The sequence below is a fragment of the Microchirus variegatus genome (assembly GCF_963457635.1).
Source record: "Microchirus variegatus genome assembly, chromosome: 16".
Lineage (NCBI taxonomy): Eukaryota > Metazoa > Chordata > Actinopteri > Pleuronectiformes > Soleidae > Microchirus > Microchirus variegatus.
The window spans coordinates 21935676-21962555 of record NC_139817.1 but is presented as its reverse complement, the minus strand read 5'-3'; the positions used below and the strand labels follow the sequence as shown (position 1 = coordinate 21962555).

Below are 26880 nucleotides of genomic sequence, written 5' to 3'. Positions count from 1 at the left end.
ATTTGGCCTTTACCCATCTCCACACCCACCCAACGCTTTTGCACAGCACTGTAGAAGATGTCCAGCAGTATAAAAGTCACCAATGAAACATTTCATTAATTTCAATCTAAAACATGTTTATTTTAAGCATTCATTTCATACTGTAATGGATGACGTGGAATTTGGTCCAAACACATTTAAAATTGCATCATTGCACTGCCCTCTTGTGGTTGAATGTTGCATACACTGTTGCACCTATAACTCCAGCTTGGACTGATGTCAGGGTGCAGTAAAAGTTATAGAACAGTACATACTACACTTGCGTAAGTTTTGTGCACACATGGAGAATGATTTAATTTTGTTTTATTTTTGGTGGAGAGAGAACTGTAGATGGAAATCTTTCATTTCAGGGCAGCTCCATAGGCAGTGATATCTTCGGGGTCTTAAAAAGTCTTAAATCCAATCATTTTAATGTAAGGCCTTAAAATGTCTTAAATTCTCCTAAAATCTCATAAAAGGTCTTGAATACAATTTTGAAAGGTCTTAAAAATCTATTAATGTTACTTTTATATATTTATATGTATAAACTTCAGTCTCGCTTTGAAATGTTTATATTTTGATGATGCGATAACATAACTGCAACACGGAGCTGTTCTGAATTTATCTAGCACTTCTAGCTAGTGTGCTGTGCACGCGCGCCGCGTTGTTACAGCTTAGCATAGCAGTGGAGAAAACTTAATGAAAGCCCACAGCTAAGCCGAATTGCTTGCATAAAATGGGTAAGTGCAAGTTCAACAATGTGGCTCCAATTTTCCTTCATGTCTTTTGTACTTTTTTGACAGTATGTATTTGAAATGGGCCTTAAATTGTATTCATTATGGTCTTTAAAAAAAAAATCTTCAATTTTACTTGTTGAAACCTGCAGAGACCCTGTGTCATAGCGATGTAACAAAGAGGGACTTATGCATTGTGCACTTTGGAAAATCTCCTTCCAGTCGCCTGTTTTAAATCACATCATCTGTTTCTGATGAATACTCTCTATTGGCAGCAGTACTCAAAACAAAACAAAAAGTGAATTAGTTTCCATGCAATATTGTTGAGAGGTGATGAAACTGGAAGTAACGTTTTGCCACCATCTTACCTCTCAGAACTTCTTCTTCACGCTCCATCATGAGCTCTGAGGTCTAATAACAGGCTGCTTTTAGATATTAACTAAAACCCCTCAGACGTTTTCTTGTTGTCTAACTCTTCTCTTGTTTCTCTAAGGACCTGACGCTTTGAAGAATGAATCGTCTTTGATAAAATCCAATTTTATTTGATGTATTTACATTTATGTTTAGAATTCAAATGGGTTTGAAGTATATATATATATATATATATTAATTTGTTTTTATTTTCCTTTTTACAAACTGTATCCTCGGAAGCCTTTAGAAAGAAAGTTTAAAGTCTGGCTTCATTTTTTTGGTAGTTTCTAAAAAGAAATGTTTTATGTTCTTTACTAAAGTCTAATATGTACAACTTCAACATATATACACTGTAGTGAGATTTGAGTTTGGTAAATATTGAATGAATATTATCAATTTTAATAAATTGTCTATCTAACCTCTCTATGACTGAATGTTTTGTTCATCACATTTTTATATACACACACACAGTCCCTTTTTGATTCACACAAAGGATTTGATCATTAAAAATGGAAAAAAAAAAACACAAAAAGGAGCTGAGGAAACCCACACGCATACCTATGCATTTATGAAATATAGGAAATGTGTATATGCATGTTCTTTTTCCACACATAGTTTGGCTTTTATTTTATTCCTTAATGCATATCAAGTCCACAGGAGATAATCTACACATACCTGTAAATATTAAACCGTAGTATGTACATTTTAATGATTGTAAATGCATATATTAAAGCTCACATAGAGTGGTCCTGTTGCACATATATGTTTGGTCAAAAACCTCCTACTTGCTGTAAATGAGCCGATAGAAATCTCTCCTTACTGACGCTCTCCTCAGCCGCGATATTTCAGACTGAAATCTCCCAGAAGACGGAGTGTGTTGTGATTGGCCAGCCAGCGTAGAACCTTCCCAACTTTCTTGTGATTGGCCAATACCCGGAAGTGACATATTCAGTACACCCGCTCTCTGAAGCACAGCTCCCCCCTCTGGAACGGTGGATGCACTGCTCCTCATTATCAAAACATTGTTTTAACAATGTTTAAAAATAGTTTCTTCACGACTCCCCGCCACAGTCCCTTTTATGACTTTGACCGAGAGTCAGAAGACACTGTCGCTCGTGAAACACCTCCACAAAGGACCTTATTCTTCTTCTGCGGTTCAATGTACGCAACCGGATGTGCCCGGACTAGTACCCGGAGCAGGAGGATCTGCTGTTCAGGAGAACCGATGTTTACGTAACCAGACCGGGTTTTTTCAGAGATCTCGCTGAGCCCGAGGTTACAATAAAACACAGCGTTCTCAGCAATGGATGAACTGTTTGTTTTGAAACTTCAGGGCTTCGTAAACAAGGTAATGACGCAGATACACACTAAAAAAACAGCGATAATAGGAACTTCCGGTCTAGTTCCGCTTTAATATAAATAAAAATGTGGCCTCTGACGACCCACCTGCAGTACCTTCTCGGCCCACTAGGGGGATGCTGACAACACTTTGGAGTTATTGTATTAATAAAAACTGAATAATAATAAATAATATAACCAGCATAATTATTGTATAATAACTAAGTACACATTCAAATTAGATGTAAAGAAATAAAATGCTGTAAAACACACTCGAATATAAATAAAAACATAAATTCAACCAAAAACAAAAAAGAAAGTTAAACCTCGTCTTCTTTTGTTTTTTCTTTAACAGTTCAGTCAACTATGTCTTTATGTTTTGTGAGGACACTGTGATCAGTGTGTGTAATGAGTGTTAGGAGCCGCTGTGAGAGCGCGAGGACAGGCGTGGCAGTGGGCTGGTGCACGCGCACACGCGGATCAGCAGAATCCCGCTCCAGCTGAGGCTCTTCTCTCTTCTCTCCTCTTCTCTTCTCTGACACACGGAGCTCACAAAGGAAGAGCAGCGGGAAATAAAAGTCATCGTCAGATCGGTTCGTGGTTAGAAAAACAACATCTGCGCGTGCCGAGGACGCTGCTGTGGGTGTGCCGCACCCACGCGCAGGACACGGTCCCGAGGATGCACTGAGGTGAGTCTGCTCGTGGGTTTTTTTTTATGATCCGTTGTGTCGAGAATGCGATGGTGTTTGTGTGAGTGGCTGCAGCGCGGGGTCCTTTCTCCATCAGCGATTTCACTCATGATGATGATGATGATGATGATGATGATGGCGCCTCAGTGTGACTCGATGTTGTTGTTGTTGTTGTTTACTCTGCGTCCACACAGAGTGAAATAGATGCTTGTATAATCCAGATCTTACTGCTGGTGTTGTGGTGGTGATGGAGGCCCGATGATGAAGGCTCCTCCTCCTCCTCCTCCTCCTCCTCTGTTGTCTCACTCATTTTCTTACATGTGATGCTTGTGAATGTGTGTGTGTGTGTGTGTGCACACACTCGTCGCCTCTGGCACCTCTACATTTTTTGCGCGTGGCCATTTGCGGATCCTCCGCTCCGCTGGTGCTGATGCTGCAGCAAGCGCGTGTTGCTAGGCAGCCATGCTTAACGGGCGGAGGATGCTAAAACACATCATTGTGCATTCACTGTAAAAAAAAAAAAAAGATATATATGTATATGAGGCTGTACTGTACAGTGTCGGGTTACACGTCACGTGACTCTCTGATCAATAAGGCCTCTTTTCCTCGCGCACACAGCAGGGATTTGATTTATTACTATTATTCATAATCTCCCACAGCACAATGGCTGACTTTGACTCAGGGATGGAGATCAGCCAGGTTGTTATACTTCTCCCTATAAGCACTTTGTATTTCACTTTATTGATTTTTAACAGCAAAGCACTTTGTAAAATTGCTGCGAAACGTGTTTTATCATTGAGTATATTATTAGAAACTGTGTTTCTGCAACACAACGAGACATCTTCAGCATAAGAAATCAGGGGCAGGAATCATCTTTATTTGTTATGGTCGTTATTTGTGGGGTTAAAGCAACATAAAAAGGCCATTTTAGTTTACTGTTGTTTTGGTGCTGCTATAGATATCAGTTATATGTTGTCTTCCTTCCTCGTACAGTGCGATAATCGATACACCACCAGGGCAAGGGATATCGATATTTGGATTAATTGGGCGTCACCACTTCCTCATGTGTCCTCACGGTGGCACTGTTCAAACGAATGCGGGGAAAGTTAGGCTGAAGTTAACCTGGCTGAAGAAGAGAGTTTACAGTGGGAAAACCGCGTTAAGAGACTCTCCATCAATGTTCAATACATAGACTTTATGACCTTTGACCTTTAGATGTTGTGACTAAACAGAGTTTCAAACTTTTCACGTTGACGTTTTGTTTTCTTCAGTTAGACGGATATCGTGATGTATCGCAATATATTGACTGTGACAGAATTGATGTATCGTGATATCATTGGTATCGTATCATATTGTGAGCTACCCTGTGATTCCCAAAGCTAACAAACAGAGATGGAAAACCGTTTGTGAAAACAAATGCTCCTTCTATTTCAAAGGTCTACATATTGTCTCAATATGAAAACTAACACATGGTAGTTGAACTCATTAAAAGGGTTGTTTACCATTAAAACGAACAAGTAAATATGAGTTGCAGTGCAGTGTTGTTGGTGAGTTTAGTTTGTTATATGAACATTATTCCTGAGTCTCTGTGACATATTAGGAGGATTTTATGGCCAGTTGCTTTAGATTTATTAATGTGATCACAATTATGTAGCGCTCTTATTTAAAAAAACAAAAAAAACAAAACTGTAATGATGCTGATTGTTTAAAAACTAGTTCCATCACTGGTCCGATCCTGTGCAAGGGAAGACAAAGGAAAATCAATCCAGACTGACTTAGGTAATTACAGCTGTATCTGCTTCCCTGTTGCCGGACGTCACTGCTCAGACTCTGACTTCCACAAACCACAGCAAACAGTCGATCCATGCAGCCCACACTGAACAGTCATTTAAAATGCATATTTTACACTTTTCTGTCCATAAATCTACACTCGACCTACAACGAGCACCCTGTTAATTCATGTGTTCTGATAAAGTGGTTAAACTGAGGCCGCTTTTGACCAGAAATGCTGATTCATGCTGTCCACGCACAGACAGGAAGTCACCTGATTATCTGCAGAAGAAATGCAATAAGTGAAGCTTTATTAAAAACATTCTAAATGCTGCCAAAGGTGCGTCGTCGTCTACAAAGAACTGAACTCAGTCAATACTTAGTTCAATACTTAGATTATGAAGTGTGAATGAGCAGAGCCTGATGTTCATTTCTTTCATATCTGTACGTTTTCAGAAAATGGTCGCAAATGTTACTCAATACAAAAACATGATTTACATCAGCAAAAGGTACAATCAATTAACACATTTTATTTTTGCAGTGTTAAAGGTGAAGTAAGTAGTTTATAGTGCCATCTAGAGGAGAGGCTGACATTTACAACAAAGAACTGCTCCTCTGCTCACCCCCTCCCTTCCCTGAGTGCTACGGTATCCCCAGCCGGTCAAATGTCGTCCTCGTCGTCTTTCTCCGTGTCAGCAGATGAGGTTCGTGAGGTGAGGGAGAGGGCGAGCTACCGCGGCCGTAGCAGACGAAGCGGAGAGAGAGGAGGCGGGACTTCCGCTACAAGTAAAGAGACGCTTGATTTGTTCTCTCGCGTTTGTCCTTACAGGCTCCCGTAGAAACATGGCGTCTCGCTGCTAACAGTGGCAATGCAACCGCGGCCTGCGACCATGTTATTTTACATGACTTTTTGAAACACTACGAAAATGAAACAAAAACTATTATACAGCGACTAGACAATGCAGGAGCACATAATATGCATAAAAAAGTGGATTTTGGGTTATATAAACCCATAAATACTACACAGGGTCCCTTTAAAACAACATACAGATAGTCCATTTAAAACCAAATACACTCTGGGTGTTACATTTGACCCTTTTTGCTGCTTATAAAGTTAATTTTAAAACTGTATTTAACTCTTTTAGCATAATGTTAATACTAAAAGAGGCAAATTAACACTATTTCAACGAACTCCTCTTTTCGTGACTGTTTTTTCATCGTGATAATCAATGATTATTGTGCATCGTCTCGCCTTAAACGACAGACAGTGACTGATTCTGATTCCACGTTGTGCTGTCAAAGAAAGAGGATGGAGCAAAGATCTCCACCTCTGCCCTCAGTCATTATGTCCCTCCCCAGAGAGAGAGAGAGTGAGAGAGGGGAGAGAGAGGCTCTCTGTCTGCTGCCGTCAGCAGCTGTGCCCCAAACCCCGAGAGAGAGAGAGAGAGAGAGAGAGAGAGTCACATACACTGTGAACATCCTCTGTTGTGAGAGAGAAGAAGGCAGGCGCCACAGTTTATCTTCCATACAGCGTGTCAAAGGTCCAGTGTGTAACATTATATCTCATAATAACAGTATAATCACTTTACATTTGGTCTGTGGAGTCTTTTAGATTTACTGAAGACAATGAATGGCCTTAACGGTGACACCTTGAGGCGACACTCTTCTACAAGGACGTTTTTGAGAGGGGTACTGTGGCTTTCCCAGGCAAGTGCCTGCTCTGAACATGATCTGTGGATTACAGTCAAGATGGCATGTGTTGAAGTGCTAGTTTTCCTTTAGTTCCTAAAAGGGATACTTAAAGTAAAAGTACATGTATGTTACCAGATAATGACTTTTTACAATATTACTTAAAGGGACACTGTAGTATTTATGGGTTTATATAACCCAAAATCCACTTTTTTATACATATTATATGCTCCTGCATTGTCTAGTCACTGTATAATAGTTTTTGTTTCATTTTCGTAGTGTTTCAAAAAGTCATGTAAAATAACATGGTCGCGGTTGCATAGCCACTGTTAGCAGCGAGACGCCATGTTTCTACTGGAGCCTGTAAGGACAAACGCGAGAGAACAAATTAAGCGTCGCTTTACATGATTTGCAGTCTGCAAAATAATTTTTTTAATGCAAATATATTGTCTGTACTGTTGTTGTTGGTGAGTTCAGTTTGTTATATGAACATTATTCCTGAGTCTCTGTGACATATTAGGATCAAGTCAGTTAGTCAGCTGTGCAGCAGGAGCAGGAGGAGGGTGTGGTGTGTGTGTGTGGGACCTTATCTGCTCCCTGCAGCAGCAGCAGCAGCAGTGTGAGCTGCTTCATGAGAGGAGTGGCCAGCTCTTTACTGTAACTCTTTACTCTTTCTCCAATTACCGAGGCGCATCACCAGCTAACTTCCTGTTAGGGGAGTTCAGACGCTGCTGCTCATGAGTGTGAGCTTTTACTGCTAATGCTGCGCGTTTCCAGTGGCCAGAGCCTCGAGGAATCAACGTTCTCCTCATATGAAGGTCTGTGTTTTTCATCTCGATGCTGCTGCAAAAAAGAAAGGTTTTGAGTCTGTGTTTGATACAAACGTCTTGGAGTTGAATTGCACATAAGGGATTTTATTGATTGGATTGTTATTTAATATTTGATCGTCTTCTTCAGCTCTCTTTAAAGAGTTGGACTTCCGCTCTGCTCATGAATCTCATCCTTAAGCAGGGAACGGTTCTCCTCACTGCTCTTCTCTTTCTTTGTGCATTTACTTTGTAATAATCGGACGTCTCACCAGTGTCTTGTGTGGACGACTTTGACGTTTAAAGGATCCAGACTCAGGTTCTGCTGCTGCAAACCCAGACAGAACCTGTAAAATAATATATCCTGATACAGTTCCAGTCATGGTTTAGAGAATGAGAAAACTTCCTTTATTATAAGGACATTTTCAGCAAAACCCCCAACTTATATATGTTTTACTTTTGTGCTAGTTGATTTAAAGTTAGTTAAAAAACTGATGTAAAGCTATAACCTTGTTACTTTTATTAGTTTCATCATTTTCCAAGAATACAAGTAGAAAAAGGTGAGAGATACTGTATCATGTTGTCACTTATAGCAGCAACATTGGCCGTTTCTCCCTCTTTGCTGTGCTTCTGCTGAGCTAAGCTAACCATTTCCTGGCTGTAGCTTCATATTTAATGGATAGACATGAGAGTGTTATTGATCGGACTCCCAGAACGACGGTGAAAAGGCCTATTTTCCCAACTGTCAGCTATAGACGACCTCGTTACGGAGTTCATCCTTGTTTGTTTTGTCGTGAGCAGCTGACTGAGTAGATTTCAAGTAATGTAATAATAACACAAATAAATGTTTTTTTTCCCCAGGCTTTAATCACATAAGTCGCTAACTTACAACGTGTAGATTCCATAATTCAGTATAGATTTTCTTAAAGCTCACATAGAGTGGTCCTGTTGCACATATATGTTAGTTATGGAAGTCTACTAACATACATTAGCTTGTTTTTATGGCAAAAAACCTCCTAGTTGCTGTTAATGAGTCGATAGAAATCTCTCCTTACTGACGCTCTCCTCAGCCGCGTTGTTTCAGACTGAATTCTCACACCTAGAAGACAGAGTGTGTTGTGATTGGCCAGCCAGCGTAGAGCCTTCCTAACTGTCTTGTGATTGGCCAATACCCGGAAGTGACATAATTAGCACACCCGCTCTCAGAAGCGCAGCTCCCCCCTCTGGAACGGTGGATGCACTGCTCCTCATTATCAAAGCATTGTTTTAACAATGTTTAAAAATAGCTTCTTCACGACTCCCCGCCGCAGTCCCTTTTGACGACCTTTGACCCAGAGTCAGAAGACACTGTCGCTCGTGAAACGCCTCCACAACGGACGCTATTCTTCTTCTGCGGTTCAATGTACGCAACGGGATGTGCCCGGACTAGTGCCCGGAGCAGGAGGATCTGCTGTTCAGGAGAAATGCTGTTTACGTAACCGGACCAGGTTTTTTCAGAGATCTCGCTGAGCCCGCAGCGTTCTCAGCAGTGGCTGAACTGTTTGTTTAGAACCTTCAGGGCTTCATAAACAAGGTAATGCCGCAGAGATACACACTAAAAAAAACAGCGTTAATTGGAACTTCCGGTCTAGTTCCGCTTCAACTCACGCCTCATTCTCAGTTTGGCCCAATTCACACAATCTGTTCGCCGTGCACTAGCATTCATGATTATGACACTTCTTCTTTTTTTTTTCTACAGTTTTCCCACAGTGACACCTGGTTGTAACACACCATCTGTAGAAGATTCGAAGATGAGCAAGTCTCCCACCCCTAAAAGCACTCCGGTGCAGCTCAGTCCCAGCGATGGCGTCCCAGAGGTCCTGCAGTCTCCTCAGCACTCCACGCCAGGCTCTGGACCGCAGCATAAGAAACGCATCTCCAGCCTCCTTCAGAGTCCAGTGAGTCTGACGTTTGTCTGTCCGTCTTTTTCCCCTCTCCTCCGCCTCCAGGCCGCTCTGCTTTAGATGTGATTATATTTCCCGATAGTGGAGAACATCTGGTCTCAAACACCTCTGAAGGTGTAGGTGAAGTAGAGACGGTGACCAATAAGTGAGGGAGGACTGACGACATCGTTAGAGTGTATGTTTGTTGACACAAAATTATCTAAAAAGTGTTCATATCCCACAGGGAGGGGCATTAAAGTACTAGTATGTGACATTTAGGCATTTTGATCAACAGAAGTTGAATATATATATATATATATTTATGGTCTTAGATTTTCGATATTTTCAAATCTGTGATGACTTTTGATATTTATTTATATATCAAAAGTATATATAAATAAAAAATATATATATTAAGTAAATATATATATAAGTAAAAAATATATTACATATATATATATTATATATTATTAGGGCTGTCAAAATTAACGCGTTAACGCAGGATGATTAATTTGTAGAATTAACGCGTTAATTTTTTTGACGCGTTAACGCACTTTCTCACTTTCATCTCGCTACGGGTAGACGTGCAGTTTATGAACAGGCAAGGCAGCGGGCAACTGCATGGGGCCCCGAGCCGATAGGGGGGCTCCCGACACTCGGAGCCTAAATTCCCCAGTGAGCGAGAACAGTGAGCAGTCGCATCCCTGTCTCCCTTAAACAACAATGGCATCGCAGTAGGAAACCCCCCTAACGGGGCCCCACGTCTCCTCACGTTAACCTGTGTGAAGTTATCGTCCTGCAAGTTGTAAACAAAGCTGAAGGAAAATGAAGAGGAGTTATCAATCAGGTCGTTAGAAGAGGAAGAAAAAAGAAAGAAAGACACACAGTTGTAAGTGGCGCTGCTGGCGCAGATAATGATACAATCATAACATTAACAGTCATTGTCTAACTAACGGGGACACAGACAGCAGCTAACGTTAGCGTCAGAATGCTAGCTGACGCTAACGCTAACTAGTAGAAGCAGTGCTTCTCCTGCTGTGGGTTTAGTACCACAAGAAAACAATTTAACTTCTACACTTAATATTGTGTTTATAATGTGAGTTATTTACAGTGCAATGTGTAGTCCAAAGTAGTAGTAGAAAAGTAGTAGTAGAAAATCTACTAAACATCATGCAATACAGACCAGAAACAGTAGATTTTCAGGGTTCCCAGGGGTCCTTGAAATCATTGAAAGTTTGTGAATTTGAAAAAAGAAAAATAGACAAAGGCCTTTGAAAGTTGAATTTGAGGAAATTGGTCCTGGAAAGTCCTTGAAAAGGTTTTTGAATTTGAAGGTAAATGGTAAATATGCCGTTCAGCCATTCACACATCACACTTTCACATGAACCCTGGATATTATATTTCCATATATAGTGTATTGTCGCTCTCAAAATATCAGATCATCCAGTCTTACTCCCCGTGAGTGTTTAATCAATTTAAAGTATCATTTGTTTGGTTTGATATGCACTTTAGATAAGGGCCTTATTTTATGTAGCCATTTTATTACATTTACATAAGCTTTAACCAGCATTTTACACCGTTTTAACTCTATCTCAGCTCACATAACTCTGATACGTAAACCAACAAAGAAGAAGAACTTTCTCATCGCATGCTTTTTTCATCTTGCTTAGTGTTCTTTATCTTCATCATCCATGTATGTCACAATTACAAGGATTTCTTAGCAGAAATTGAATAGTACAACCCAATTACTCAAAAATAAGCAGGTTTCAGAGGATGATGGTGATTTTCCTTTTTGAACAATGCATTTTATAAGAGCATAGGCGTATATGTATATATGATCGTACATGAGTGTGTGTGTGTGTGTGTGTGTGTGTGTGTGGCTGCAGTCGTTCAGGGAGGAGCTGGACGTGCTGATCCAGGAGCAGATGAAGAAAGGCGGCAGCTCGTCCAACCTGTGGGCGCTGAGGCAGCTCGCTGACTTCATGGCCTCACATGGTTCTCCAGCCGCTCTGCCGGTCTCTCCTTCCAGTACGTAAAAAAGCCTTTAATTTTTTGCCAGTAGCAAACGTTTGGTTGTCAATAAAGTTGTTGCTGTCGTCACTGCTGTTCAAATCCCCACATCAACCTCAGTGATGCCTGACAGCAGCTTCTCCAAGTCTACAGGCCTAACTTGTAGCCTTTTACCATCATGTAATAACACTGTTATCACAACTTTAAAGTAAGATTGGTGGAGTTTCCCCCCCTGACTTGCCTGTCAGAGCAATAGTAGCTTCTCTATATTTAAAAACATAAAGATAAAGAGTCATCTTTTTCTCCTGGGAGTCCATGCGTCTGGTCTGTCTCTCCTTAGCATCATATATTGGCTCAGTCGCATAATATGTGACATGGTCTATATTATAGACTCGCTCTTTCTCTTACAGATAAACAGTGGTGACTTCCTGTCAGAGCAATTTACGGCAGGTTCTGGGGATATTAAATAAAAAAATGATGTTATGTTACAGTTTTAGTAGTCCTTGTAAAATCAAATCATAAAATTGTTTTTATGTTATCTTTAGTGGTTGTTAGTTGTTCTTATGACACGACAGCCAACCTTACAGAGCACCACTTCCTTTCAAAATAAAAGCTTCTGACTTGGGCTTTTTACTACTTCCTGTGTAAACCTTTCTCTGTAATGCTTGACAACAAAACAAATATGGTTACAGCCGTTATTATAAGCATATATGATAATTTCATTCTATCAGTGAATTCTGCAGTGTTGCTATTGGCTACTCAGGAGCTACATAAATATGTGGAAGTGTGTGAGCATTGTGATCAACACAACCCTCTTTTCTGTTTATTTGTTCCAGTGTCTCATCACTGAGTGTTGTATTTCCCCACCAGTGTCTGATCGTCAGTATCGATCCCCATGTGCTTGTCACTACAGCTCAGTTGTCTCTCAATCCCATTCATTAACATGGAGAGCATTTTCCACATCCTGGAAAACGATATCAGAAGAGAGTTTCAGAGATGGAGAGATTGCCTTTAGTCATCAGTTTTTTTTTTTCCCCAGTAAATTCCAGCAGCTTTAAATTCCAGCAGTTGGGTTGACACAGTGTTATTAATCAGCCCACACACAGCGTGGGAGGTGTCGATGATCTCTGCAGTGTTTTGTCACTTCTCTGCCGCGATTGAACAGTTAATTAGCTCCATCTGTGTTTTGCTTTGTGTGACACGTCAGTCGTGATGTGCTGTGCCGCTGTGGGAAAAACAGATTCGAAAACAATGAAAAACACCTGCGGCAAGGAGAAAATGACATTTCCTGCTGAAATATGCACATTTTAAATGAGACATGTGATGCCAAATCAACTTTTTAATCATTTTAATACTTCTGTCAGTCGGCAAATTGTGAAAAAAAAGATGACTCAGTCATGTTTTTGTGGTCTTCTACACAAACTTCCGGCCTCAGAGGATTTACGTGTCCAGTGGATGCATTTTATATATGACAGCAGTCTGTCGGCTAGTCTGCAAATGATGGCTTCTCCAAATGCTAACTGCTGTTAGCCTGAGTGACGCACGGACATAGTTTCCTGTGTCTCATTTGCATTTAAAGAGACAGGCACTCTAGCTTAACTTATAGAAATATGCTATAATGTCTCCTTTAAATGAATCAACCGACCACTCTCCCGTCTGCTCTTCCATCTTTCTCATCTTACCACACAGACATGATGATGGTGACGCCCATCAACGACCTGCATGGGTGGGAGCCTGGCACCATGGTGAAGGGGGAGAGGCTGATGCGCTGCAAACTGGCCAGCACCCATCGTCTGTTTGACCTCTACGGCTGGGCCCAGATCAGCCACACGTGTCTCACTGTTAGTTTTTACCTCTATCTTCTCACTTTACAGTCACAGCATTCTACTTTTGGTTATCGAACAGCACTCGCGATTGGCTGTCTTGAGGCGTGGAGGAAGAGGAAGATGGGGCTCAACGCTTAGAACACAGAGCATTTTGGCTGCTTTTTTCTATTGCTATGTTAAAACGTACCGTATGAGCTATAGAGAGTGCAATATAGAGTGTCTTATATCCTTTTTTTCAGCTCAAAATAGGCAATCTGATGGAAAAAATTGCAAAATTAGAATTTTTTTAAAATTGTATTGAAATATGTAACAGTTCAAAGTTCACTTGGCTCGTTTTTTATGAACAAAAAGAAAAGAAAAACAAGTCTAATTTTCGGACTTCTGCACAATTATTGCTACTTTATATCACGACTAAAAATTGCGACATAAAATTAATCATAACTTTGACTCAACAACACTTAAGGAGACGGAAAAAAAAATGGGGGTGCACCTGCCACGTGAGCGCTAAGGGTTAATATATGAGTGTACATAAATGAAAAGTATTGCTACGAAATGGGAATCAACGTCCATATATAGATATCAATGCAGAATTGAAACCTTTTAATCAATATAATAATCCTGTCCTTACACACATACATGCTTAGCAGATCGATTTAGAAAGAAAGACTCTGAAAGATTTAACGTCCAAGTAAACTAAAGAGACAAGACGTGTGAAATATGCTGCCTGTTCTCTGTAATAGTAATATTGGCTCTGTTTTTCATGTTTGTTTGTTCTCTGCCGTCCAAATGGAAAAAAATTTTTTCAAACCGTGTGTTTGTTCTTTTTGCTGCCTCACAGCTCCGCGTCAGTAAAGAACAGGAACATTTCCTGGTGCTTCCTGACGGCATGGCTTACAGTGAAGTGACTGGATCCAGTCTGGTGAGTATGACGAAAAAATACTTCATCCCTGATGCACGGAGCAGTTCTGGAGTTTTCTTGCAGCACACACACACACACACACACACACTGACACACATGTGCTCCCACAGGTTAAGGTGAATATCTTGGGCGAGGTGGTGGAGAAGGGCAGCACCAACCTGGGTGTGGACACAGAGAAGTTCAGCCTCCACTCGGCCATCTACTCCGCCCGGCCAGATGTCCGCTGTCTCTTTCACCTCCACACGCCGGCGACGGCAGCGGTGAGTCAGTTTTTCACTGATGGTCCAGCGACAGAGAAGGCATTTATTCACTTGTAAAGCATTAACATGGAATTTGTTTCCATTTAAATCAGGGGTTCTCAAAGTTTTGATACCTGAGGGCCAATTTAGGAACCCAACATTGGACTGAGGGCCGCCAAAGGAAAAATAAAAGGGAAAAAAACCCAGAAATAAATCCAATTTGTAATCATTTGAATGACCAGATTGCAGTTCTACAGTTGAGCGTTAAGTAATATAAGCAATAATATAATGTAATTTAAGCATTAATATAATAACGCTTTATAATTTACTGGGTAATTACCCAGTATTTTGGCCATTGTTCTTACCTTCTAATTACAGGTTAATACCAAGTAACACATTTCTGTTACCATATATTTACTGGGTAAATAGCTAGTAATTGGGGGCTGTAGCTACCTGCTTATTACCAGCTTATAACCCAATAATACACTAAAATTCACCATATAGAAACCTGGTAAATACCCAGTATTTTTGTTTACACTTATTGGTCTGTATCCAGTAATGTCCAATAAATATTTAACAAGCTTAGCACCTCCTGGATTAAAACTATCAACTGTAATTCATTGCGGGGCCTCCAGAAATGTTTCTGCGGGCCGCCATTGGCCCCCGGGCCGCACTTTGAGAACCAATGATTTAAATATATCACACATTTTTATCTGAATCCCCCCCCACACAAAAAATGGTAAAAGAAAATGTGCACTTGATCAAAAGTGGCCCCATTTCTATCATTTTGCCACTTGCTGAATACTACGAGGTGCCATTTGTAATGCAGCACAGGCTGAAAATAACTGCAACATTATCACATTTACAACAATATGTGTTAACTTACATTGTAAATATAATACAATATATATATATATATATATACATATTGATATTGATTCTATTAACACAGCATGACCTCCTCAAGCTTTTATTTTGGTATTTCTGGTCACCGGCAGTGTGAATTTGCATAATTTGCTAAATATTGAGTTTCACTTGTAAAATTTAGATTTAGCATTTAACATTTTGGTGCAACATTTGATATTTAGATTTAACTATTTCATATATTTTTAAGTTAACAAATATTGTTGTAAATGTGCTTAAAAAAAAGTGACTTTCAAAAATTCACGCCACTTTTTCAAATATTGTGTGACGCTAAATGTGACAAAATGTTATTTTCAGCATGCGCTGCTTTACAAACGGCTCCTCACAGAATGCCGCGCAGTTTTTGGGCTTCCGTCCAAACTTTCAGAGATCCATGAATAATTGAATGTTTGATCAATGCTCCATCTGAGACAAGTGCCTGAAGTGGGAGCCTGTCAATCATTGAAAACTCTAACTCCTTCCATCCCAGGATTACACCAACATACAACTGCATAGTAGTAGTCCATTTAATTTGTATAGTTTTATATCTGATTCTTGGTGTTCTGTCGGTTCCATATAAACCTAAATATAAGTTGATCCCGTTCTTTAAATTGTAAGGCGGTGATTTTCGGTGGCCTTCACATACCACAAAAGAATGCTTTTCCTCTTTGGTTCCATAGTAAACACAAGTTCAAGTACTTTTAAAGTGATTACACTCTGGACCTTTATTTAAACAGTAGGTTATTTAAAAGTATGCATAAAAACTCCTGAAACTTGGCATGGAGGTCAAATCTGGTGAAAATGCGACATTGGCCTAAGTCCTGAACTTGTATGTTGCTCTATAGTGCCCCCTAGGTTGAAAACATAGGCAAAATTGAGTTTCACTGAATTTCCTGAAACTTGGTGGATGTTATAAGATGGTATAGACCAGGGGTCTGCAACCTTTAGGATGAAAAGAGCCATTTTTGTCGCCTCTGCACCCAAATAAAATTCATTTGGAGCCGCAAAAAACCCCCCACAAAATGAAGATAATAACACGTATAAAGGTTTTTATACAGACATACTATATACAATAGTAATAGTCTCTATCATTTATGACATTTAAGAACTACAATATGTTCCTGTTTCTTCATCTGTCCACACGTTCCTCTTCTCATCCTTGGTTTCCACCATTTGTCATAACTTTGATTTCTACCGATTCCCGTTGAGAATGTGAATCTGTTTGGTGGTTTTTGCTGCGTCTGAGAGCTATTTATCTTCAGGTTTCAGCCATGAAGCGTGGCCTCCTGCCGCTGTCCCACGAAGCTCTGCTGGTCGGCGACGTGGCCTACTACGATTACAACGGAGTCATGGAGGAGGAGGAGGACAGAGTGGAGCTGCAGAAGAGCCTGGGACCCACATGTAAGGTGAGCATGCAGATCCATTAACAACGACACGAGCAGTTCAGCCGCCCCTGAACCTGAAATGTTTGAGCTTTCAGCGTGAGCTGCTGTGAAGACATGAGGTGACGCTGCTGCCAAGTGCCGGATTAATTATTGAAGAAAGAAAACGCTGAGCTTAATCTCACACAATGATGCGGTGGTTCGTATTCTACAGGTTCTGGTGCTGAGGAATCACGGCATCGTGGCTCTTGGGGATTCTGTGGAGGAGGCGTTCTACACCATCTTCCACATCCAGGCTGCCTGCCAGATACAGGTCGAGCATGCACACACACACACACACACACACACACACACACACACACACACACATTATTGTACTTGCTGCATACTGAGGACCAGCATTTCCGCTTTGTAAATCAACACAATAACAAATATCTACTTCATGAATGACATCTACAAAGAACTACTGGGCGCACTACCATAAAATGTCTGCAGGTGGAGCCCCAGAGCAAAAAGTGTGTGAATCCACCAGGGCCGGAAAATGGGTTTTTGTACCAAAATTGAGGACCTCTGTTAAATACAGAGTATAGCATGTTTACAACCTAAGGAAGTGTGTTCAGTGAAAACGAAGAGAGGACCGGCCAAAATGTCCTCACTTAGTAAAAATGACCTCACTGTGTTGGTTAAAAACCCTCACTGGTCCTCAGTATGCCTCAAGTACAAGAACACACACACACACACACACACAGATATTGACTGAAGACAAACTGCTGCCATTGCATATGTGTGTAGGTGTAGGTAGGTGTGTATGAGGGTATGCGAGTGAGTCTATAATGTATATGCATTACATAATACTCTGTGTGTGTGTGTGCACCAGTGATACACTCTTCCCCTGTATTTATCAGACAGCTCTGCACTGCAGTATGATACACGACTGCGTGGTTGTGTGCCAAAGAGACACTGCAGCACTCGTCCAAGTCCAGCAGTGGACTGTAGAAAAAGCAGGAGTGTGTCTATGTCGTCATCCGTCCTTTACACGTACAGATGTTGACGTGTGTATTATTATAACAACTTAGAATAAAGGTGGTTGAGGTGATTTTTAAAACGCAGAGTGTATATAAAAATGGACATAGTCTCTGGTTTTGAAGCCTCCAGACTCACAGTTAGTTAGTATAACTGGTTCTGCCCTCTTAAACCGGAAGACTGCATCCAATTTTATACCCACTCTATGTTTTGAACGAGGCACCAATATGGGGTTTGGCACCGGGGGCAATGGTATGTGGTGTAAATGGTATTTGCTGAATGTCTTTTTTGGATTATTCTTGGGAACTTTTAGACTAATTTGTGCTTAAGCCATAGAAACTAGAGGATATTTTGGGAAAGTTATCACCTTAAAAGGGCTTTTTGAGGTTTAAGACTTGGTTTAGGTTAGGTGTTTATGTGTTTAGGTTGGGATTATGTACAATTTCATCATACATAACAGTAAAAAGCGCTCACAGTAAGTTGATAGTGGTGAATTTTGATTGTCAGGACAATGCTGTCAAGTTCGCCAACACACAGTCCTAGTGCTTTATTTTTGAAGTGCCACAAGGGGGAGCCGGCATCTCTCCAGCCATTCCAGGATGTCAGCATTTGTAATTATCGTATTTAAGGTTTTTGTTTGTTTTTGAACTACTGGAAGCAAGAGTTTTACACAATCTGTGATTCACATTTAGTTTGATCGGCCTCTTCTAAATCTAAAGGTTTTGTTTTTTTCCAGGTGTCGGCTTTGTGTTCTGCTGGCGGTGAACAGAACCTGATTTTGCTGGACCGAACCACCCACAAACCCAGCGTGGCCGGCACCGTGGGCTGGGCCGGCTCCACCTTCGGACCTCTGCACAAGAGTCGCGTTGGGGAGCATGAGTTTGAAGCCCTCATGAGAACTCTGGATAACCTGGTAAGCAACTGTTAGAGTACTTTACGATAACAGAGGCCACACAAAGACCTGGGTTCATGAGCCATTCTGCAAGGACTCATTTTATACCCTATTTCCCCAAGTTAACCTAGTTCCCTGGTGTCCTCATGAACATGTCTGGGACATGCTTTGGTCAAAATACCTTAAGGATGAAGCACCACAGCAGTTCAATCACTCTGCCAAAACAGCCCTGTTCAGAACGCTCTGTTTTGAGTGTCTGTCTCTTTAAATGCAAATGAGACACAGGTAACTACGACAGCGTCACTGAGGCTCCGGCAGCTAACAGATGTTAGCATTTGGAAAAGCCATCATTTGCCGACTCTAGCCGGCACATTGCCGTCATATATAACATGTGTAGAACTCTGTGCTGCACTGTGCAGCCAAGAATAGAACACTTTGCCACTCTTCCGGATACTATTGCCCTCGCCTGCAATCTCCCTTTTTTTAGGGACAAAGCGGAGCTCCGCGAGACAACAATTCCAGGAATTTGTGTTATTATTTGTGACGTGTACTTAGACTGAGGTGGACCACAAAAACATGACCGAGTCATCTTTTTTCACACTTTGCCTACTCATAGGGCCTCCAGAGTCCCAAATATAAGGATTAAAATTAAAAAGTTGATTTTGCATAATATGTCCCCTTTAAGTGAATGAGTTTAAGTGTACTTATATTAACAACTTAATAGAAAAGGCTTTATAGCAAGGATTTCCCTGACCCTACCATCCATCCTGTGGATACAGCTTAAGTGCTGTGGGAAATGCCACTCCATTTCCTGTAGCTGTGTCACAATAAAAGCCTCGCTGTGGTTTGCAGATGGAAAGCTTTCCAGAAAAGCAGTGGCATGATAAAATGTCCAGATAGCATCAGCAGTAATAACCGCTTTGATACAGTTGAATGATGCGAACCACTCTTGTCCTCAGGAGCTACGGGAGGCAAATGACCTTAGTAGTGAAAACACGGCTTTGTCAGCAGTGGAATGAACACAATCACAATGACTCAGCATGTTTTCGGGGGACAATGTGGTGCTGTGTTTCCCTCGGGGAAATGTGCGTCCAGGTTTGACATTCACGTTTGACAAACGCTGTTTGGGTGAGTTGTTTTCACAGCAGGATAATCTCTGCAGGATTTATGGATCGAGCTGATACAATCCTCAGTGTCAGGTACTGGGTGAAATCACTGGATATGTTATTAGACAGAGACAAATGTGAAAGCCGATATAATCGAGAAACCCTCAAAATTAACTTTAAGGGACACTGTGTAGTATTTATGGGTTTATATGACCCAAAATCCACTTTTTTATACATATTATGTGCTCCTGCATTGTCTAGTCGCTGTATAATAGTTTTTGTTTAATTTTCGTAGTGTTTCAAAAAGTCATGTTAAATAACACGGTCGCGGGGCGGCGGTTGCATAGCCACTGTTAGCAGAGAGACGCTATGTTTCTACCGGAGCCTGTAAGGACAAACGCGAGAGAACAAATCAATCGTCGCTTTACTTATAGCGGAAGTCCCGCCTCCTCTCTCTCCGCTACGTCTGCTACGGCCGCGGTAGCTCGCCCTCTCCCTCGCCTCACGAACCTCATCTGCTGACACGGAGAAAGACGACGAGGACGACATTTGACCGGCTGAGGATACCGTAGCGCTCAGGGAAGGGAGGGGGTGAGCAGAGGAGCAGTTCTTTGTTGTGAATTTCAGCCTCTCCTCTAGATGGCACTATAAACTACTTACTTCACCTTTAAATGCTTCACTAAGATGCTAGGAAACCTTCTTTAATCTGTTTATTTGACATTTCCCTTATTGTTGTGTTGTCTGTCAGTAACTCTGTGTTGTAGAAACTATTGTAAAGGACTTATATTGGTGTTGATACATACTCAAGTTTGTGATACAAGAAAGAGTTGGAAGGCAGCCGATTTTCTGCTTTCTTAACCCACTCATACATTAACCTGATATCATACTATACTATAATTTGTGTCTTCTTCCCCGCAGGGCTACCGCTCAGGCTACGCGTACCGCTTCCCCGTGCTGCTGGAGCGAACGCGGATGCGGAGAGACGTGGAGGTTCCCGCCACCGTCACAGCCTTCCACCAGTTCGATGACGACGGGATCCACCCGGCTCTGAGGCAGCACCCTTTCGCTCAGCGCCAGCAGCAAGAGAGGACCCGATGGCTCAATACCCCCAACACCTACCAAAAAGTCTGTCAGGAGGAGGCCAGTCCTGGACACCGTACCACTGTGAGCCTCTTTCTGAGGGTTTTTATTGAACCGAAATCCACTGTGAGAGTCAGGGACTGTTTAAAGTTCGGGACCATACGCTACCGTTCAAAAGTTTGGAGTCACATATGCAATTTTTGTTGTGTTTTCCATGAAAACTCACACTTTTATTCATCAAAAGAACCAGCAAAACTGTTTTCAGCTGTGCTAACATGATTGCACAAGGGTTTTCTAATCATCCAATAGTCTTCTAATGCGATTAGCAACTCAATGTACCATTAGAACACTGGAAATGGGCCTCTATACACCTATGTACATATTCCATTAAAAACCAGACGTTTGCGGCTAGAATAGTCGTTTAAGAGTGTATTTCCTTTCATTTAATGTTATATTCATTGAAAAAAAGTGATTTTCCTTAAAAAAAAAAAAGGACATTTAAATAAGTGACCCCCTTTTGAACGGTAGTGTACCTGCTAAAAATGTGTTGTAACTCTCACCGCATTGTGTCCATTAAGACCTAAAGGGTGTTTAATAATCCAAATGTTGCAGCGAGAAGCCGCTTTTTTGCATTAAAAGAAAAACACAACTTGATTCGAAAAGTAAAAAAAAACCCACAATTTTAACTTCAGCTTCTTCACAAGTTTCTCCACATGCAACTTGAAAGAGAGGGAGTCACCTATGGGTGTTGAATACCTTGCTCAGAGGTACCTCAGCCAGGGATTTGAACTGGCAAACTCTCCAGTTACAAGCCCAGTCTGGTTAACTGGACTTAAAGGCGCCATATGTAAGAATGTGGCCAAAAACAGTTACTACATTCAAATTCAAAATACAGAGGTCTTTTAGGTTTCGTTTTCTGACGTAACTGGCAACCCGTGGTTGCTCGGCAGCTGAGTCTCTACAGACTGCAATGATTGGTAGACGGCGGTAGGTGGCGCCACATGACGCCAAAACATGATTTCAAAACATAAACATGTTTTACTTTTTTTTTCATTTCTTAATCTGTTTATTCGAATACAATAAGAAAGAAAACAAGAAATGTGTATGCAGTAAAAAAAAACAAAAAAAACAACAGCTTCTATAGACTTAAAGGTATTTTAAGTATTTAGTGTTTTTAGTTACCTCTATCATTAGAAGCACGACCTGGCTCTTATGATGTGCAGTGCGGCCATTTTGACCGGTCACACTGGTGTAAACAATCAAATTAAAGATGGCTGAGTTCCATTTAGCTGCGTCAGTCTCAGGTCACTCGGTGAACTGAACACAGACGTTGTTAATGTGAAGCCGTTGCTTTTCCTGCTAAAAAAAAAAAATCATCCTTCAGCATCAGCAAACGAAGACGTTTGTGCAGCGCTGTTCATTTAAATATATGATGGAGAAAGCAGAGGCATGAGAACAACAGCATTTTACATTTAGAATTATTTACATTTTACAAGATGGTACATATATAATAAAAATAATTGAACTAAAACTATTGAATTATTGAATTAAACTTACAAATCCCTGAGGTGGAAGTCATTTTATTATATTTAACTCCTACTTTTATTGTTAGGAAGGAGAGGAAATCTATACTCAGTGATGTTTCAGGCCTTCTGAAAAGATGTGCCTTCTAAATGAGTTACAAAACCAACCTATTAGTTTGCCAGAGTCGAGCATTTGTTTTTATTGTAGTGCACCTGAGGGAAATAAGCAAGGAAGCCTGAAGCCTGACCTGGGATTGGTTACCTCACATCAGTGGGAGGAGCTTGGCTCTCTCTCTCTCTCTCTCTCTCTCTCTCTCTCTCTCTCTCTCTCTCTCTCTCTCTCTCTCTCTCTCTCTCTCTCTCTCTCTCTCTCCCCCTCTCCTCTCTGCATTGCAGGGAAATCCCCCCCCTCTGTACTGCAGTGAAGAGCCTGCCCTCTGGTGGCAAAAGACATCAATATTAATAGTAAATCTTCTTCATATAAACATAGCTTTTAAAAGACAATTTCTCTTTGGCAAAAAAGGAGTTATATTTAATAACTTCCCTTGCAAAAATGTTTTTTTTGGATTATTATGGGCAATTTATTACTAATTTAAAGGGAAACAGTGATATATTACATATCATACATACATAGATATTCACATACTTTAACAGCATCTTTAATCATAGATTTTCTGCATTTACATCAACTGACAAACAAAAGCCAGAAGTCATTTTATACAGTCAGTGTTGATATAGCGTCCAACATAATGTGACAGAAAATATAAAATAACTAGAAACACACAGTTGGTCTGAATGCCATCTGTTCATAAAACAGAACCAATTCCATTGCTTCTCATTCTGTGTTTTTCATAATCATAATAACCCATCCTTTTGGAACAATAAACATCTTTTTCATTTTTGGATATTACATTGCTGAAGCTATTGCAAATCTCCAGGTCTACATGACTGTGTTGGTTTTGCTCATAGCTTGTTATTCCACTCCAGAGATCTTTAATGTTATTGCAGTCCCATCACACATGAATAACAGTTCTTTCCTCAGCAACACACTGACATCAGACATTTACTGTCTTCCCTTATTCCAATTAAAATATAATATATATATATATTAAAATAGTATTTTAAGTTGTTTTGTTGTGTTTTTGTGGACTCCCGAGAACACGACCGTGTGCTTTTCCATTACACAGTTGTAGCAACACTTGGCTCCACTCAACTCGACCGGCAATCTGTTAGCATCACATTTTTCATCACTATCACTGATGGAAAAGCAAAACAAGTAGAGTCAAGTAGAATTGAGCCAAGTAGTGGTCGAACTGTATAATGGATTCTCATAGACACTTAAATGGGAAGCATGAAACAAAATGATGTATTAACTTGGTTGCACGGTGAAACTTCACCCCTAGATGCCACTATATCTGACACTCTGCTCCTTTAAAGTGAATTACAGGATGTATTTTGTTTTTTTTTCCCCTTAGTGGTTGAAGGCAGAAGAGATGCTGCAAGCTGGCAGCACCTCCATCAAGATCGAAAACCCAAACCAGTTTGTGCCTCTTTTCACCAACCCTCGAGAGGTGATTGAGACAAGAAACAAGGTACATTCGCTCTGTTTGTTTGTGTCACACTGTCCCTACATTTCCTCTCTGCATTCATTCATATTAACAGTAAAGTGCTGACGTCACGTTTTTTGCCTCAGATCCGACAGCAGAATCGTCAGGACATGAAGACGGCAGGGCCACAGTCTCAAGTCCTGGCCAGCGTGATCACCGAGGGCGGCCCTCCGGTAAACTGCAGACTCTCTGCTCGCACGAGCGTCGGTTTTTTCCTTTCTTTTCCTCTGAACGAACCTGCTCACATGACTTTTGTGTCACTACTTTGATTATTAGTCTCCAGTCAGTCCACCCAGCATCCCACCAGAACCAGAACCTCCCAACCCCTTCAACCAGCTGACGGACCAGGAGCTGGACGAGTACCGCAAGGAAGTGCAGAAGAAACAGGATGGAGGGACTAATGGTACGTCCATGGTTAATATAACTCAGATGGATGGCTCAAATCTATTTTATTGTTGTAAGTTTTGAACTTTATTAGCATATATTTAGTTTTAGAACATAGCCTTATAGTCGTATAAACACTATATGACCAAAGTAGTAGGCAAAGCTGGAGGTGGGAGAGTTGAAGATGCTGAGATCTTCGTTTTGGAGTGACAGGGATGGACAGGGTTAGAAAGGAGCGTCTGCGAGGGACAGTTCAGGTTGAGCAGTTTGGAGATAAAGTAAGAGAGTCGGAGGATAAGGGATGTTGAAGATGGAGCTGGAGCACAATGGAGACACAATGTATAGGACAAGATGGAGGCCGATGATCCACTGTGGTGAGCCCTAAAGGGAGAAGCTGAAAAACACTTACACAAGGTTTTCCATGTGTGACAGCTCTTATTTTCACCAGCAGAGCATTGTGCACTTTCTTCTTATTGTCTTAAAGGTGCTACACGTAACATTTCCAATTTAGTATAAACAAATCAAAATGTTCTATTACATTTTGTGCTATAAAACCATGCATAAGCATATTTAACTGGTTTCAAATTGCATGCAACACACAGCACCGTTAAGCGAACTCTGTTTCACTCATGACTGTTGTGTGTAAACTGTGTTCCTTTTCTATTTGTCTCACAAATGTAACTCACTGAACTCTCACTGTCCCTCACTATGTGTGTATGTGTGTATTTGTGCAAGTAGGGGAGGAGGAGGAGGATGAGGAGGAGGTGGTGGTGGTGGTGGCAAATGACCAGGAGTCTTCCCCTGCTGCCTCCCCCACAAAGGGTCCTCCGCCCAGTCACCCTCCTCTCTCAGGTGAGGCTTGGTAAAGCCTCTCAGCTTGCATGCATGTTGGCTGTCTGAGCATGGAGCATTGTCTGTGCCTGTCTCGTGCATCTAATTATCCTCCCCAACAACCATGTTACTCCTTCTCATGTGCAGTGGACGACGTCTTCGTTCGACTCAAAACGCTGTATTACATACACTGCCGTTCAAAAGTTTGGGGTCACCTATACAATTTTTCCATTTAAAGTCACACTTTTATTCATCAAAAGAGTTGCATGATTAGAAGATATAGTAGAAATAATGATTTTTATTCAAAATAATAGTTTTGCCCTTTCGTCAAAGAATCAGCAAAACTGTTTTCAGCTGTGCTAACATCATTACACAAGGGTTTTTAAGGGTTTTCTAATCATCCAATAGCCTTCGAACGCGATTAGCAAACACAATGTACCATTAGAACACTGGAAATAGGCCTCTATACACCTATGTACATATTCCATTAAAAACCAGACGTTTGCAGCTAGAATAGTCGTTTACCGCATTAACAATGTATAGAGTGTATTTCTGATTCATTTAAAACAGTAAAATAAACTTTGTAACAACTGTTATAGTCATATATAGATACAGCGCGCATCGCCATGTTGGATAATGACGTTTATCTGGCAGGACACACGCCGACTTCCTCCTTATTCACTAAATTTTTCGGTTGTACGACACCAGCCGTTGAGGCGAATACTGCAACGAAACAACACGTTGAGCATAAACAACTCCGTGCATGCTTGTAGGTCACGCGCCGTCTGCGGGGCCCAGTGTCACACGCAAGCATAAACAAGGCTTAAAGGTGCATTATGTAATAAATCTAAAACAACTGGCCATAAAATCCTCCTAATATGTCACAGAGACTCAGGAATAATGTTCATATAACAAACTGAACTCACCAACAACAACAGTACAGACAAAATGTTTGCATTAAAATATTAAAATATTTTGCAGACTGCAAATCATGTTTATGTTTTGAAATCATGTTTTGTCATGTGGCGCCACCTACCGCCGTCTCCTTTAAGTACAGAGAAGCTTAACCCACTCCTCATTAAGCAAGCATGCTCATCTGCAGCAACATGTCGAGCATGTAGCTTTTCTTCGCCGCCTGACTCCGTCCTGTTATTGTGATACTTGATTTCTTTCTTCGTTTTTTTTTTCCCTCTTTTTCTCTCCGTGATACTTGGAGCAGAAGAGGCAAACACCGACTCTCCGCCGATACAGAACGGAGGCGAGCAGGAGAAGCAGACGACAGAGGAGCTGGAGAAAGGCATGAAGGCCCTCACGACCAACGACACGTCCTCCACCCCGGCCGCACCTCCGGCCAAGCCACAAGGGGGCACCACCCCGGACGGTTCGCCCTCCAAGTCTCCGTCCAAGAAGAAAAAGAAGTTCAAGCCGCCATCGTTCCTGAAAAAGAGCAAGAAGCAGAAGGAGAAAGCAGAGACCTGAGGCATTACACACACACACACACACACACACATACACATACACACACCAGACCTCGGTGAAATACTACTGTGAAATACCTCCTCACTGGTTGGATTTTTGCCATTACTCATCTTGAACAGATGAAAAGTGAATGTTTTCACATACTATTTGACCCAGGTCGGATACAATGCAACAGTTTGATACACCAATACTTCACACACACACACACACACACACACACACACGCACACACACAAAAACTGGTCTTATGATAGCTGGGAGGACATGAATTGAAATGAAAACTTTCATCCTTTTACCAC

The 26880-nt window shown here is 41.1% G+C and overlaps 1 protein-coding gene across 5 annotated transcripts; it reads left to right on the top strand.

The window, feature by feature from the left end:
- Positions 1–9245: 9245 nt before the first annotated feature.
- Positions 9246–26581, top strand: add2 (adducin 2 (beta); the record flags this gene model as incomplete). 5 transcript variants are annotated; one of them, XM_083902100.1, is made up of 14 exons in its annotated part: positions 9246–9392; positions 11264–11405; positions 13077–13228; positions 14052–14132; positions 14243–14392; positions 16537–16680; positions 16871–16969; positions 18416–18592; positions 20596–20841; positions 23756–23872; positions 23974–24060; positions 24164–24290; positions 25010–25123; positions 26322–26581. In XM_083902100.1, 14 exons carry the CDS (start codon positions 9246–9248, stop codon positions 26579–26581), a joined length of 2043 nt encoding a protein of 680 aa, XP_083758226.1. The 5 variants fall into 5 exon arrangements, with proteins under 5 accessions (XP_083758226.1, XP_083758225.1, XP_083758228.1 ...); XM_083902099.1 differs by having other exon boundaries at positions 26319–26581; XM_083902102.1 differs by having other exon boundaries at positions 24164–24295; positions 25063–25123.
- Positions 26582–26880: the final 299 nt, after the last annotated feature.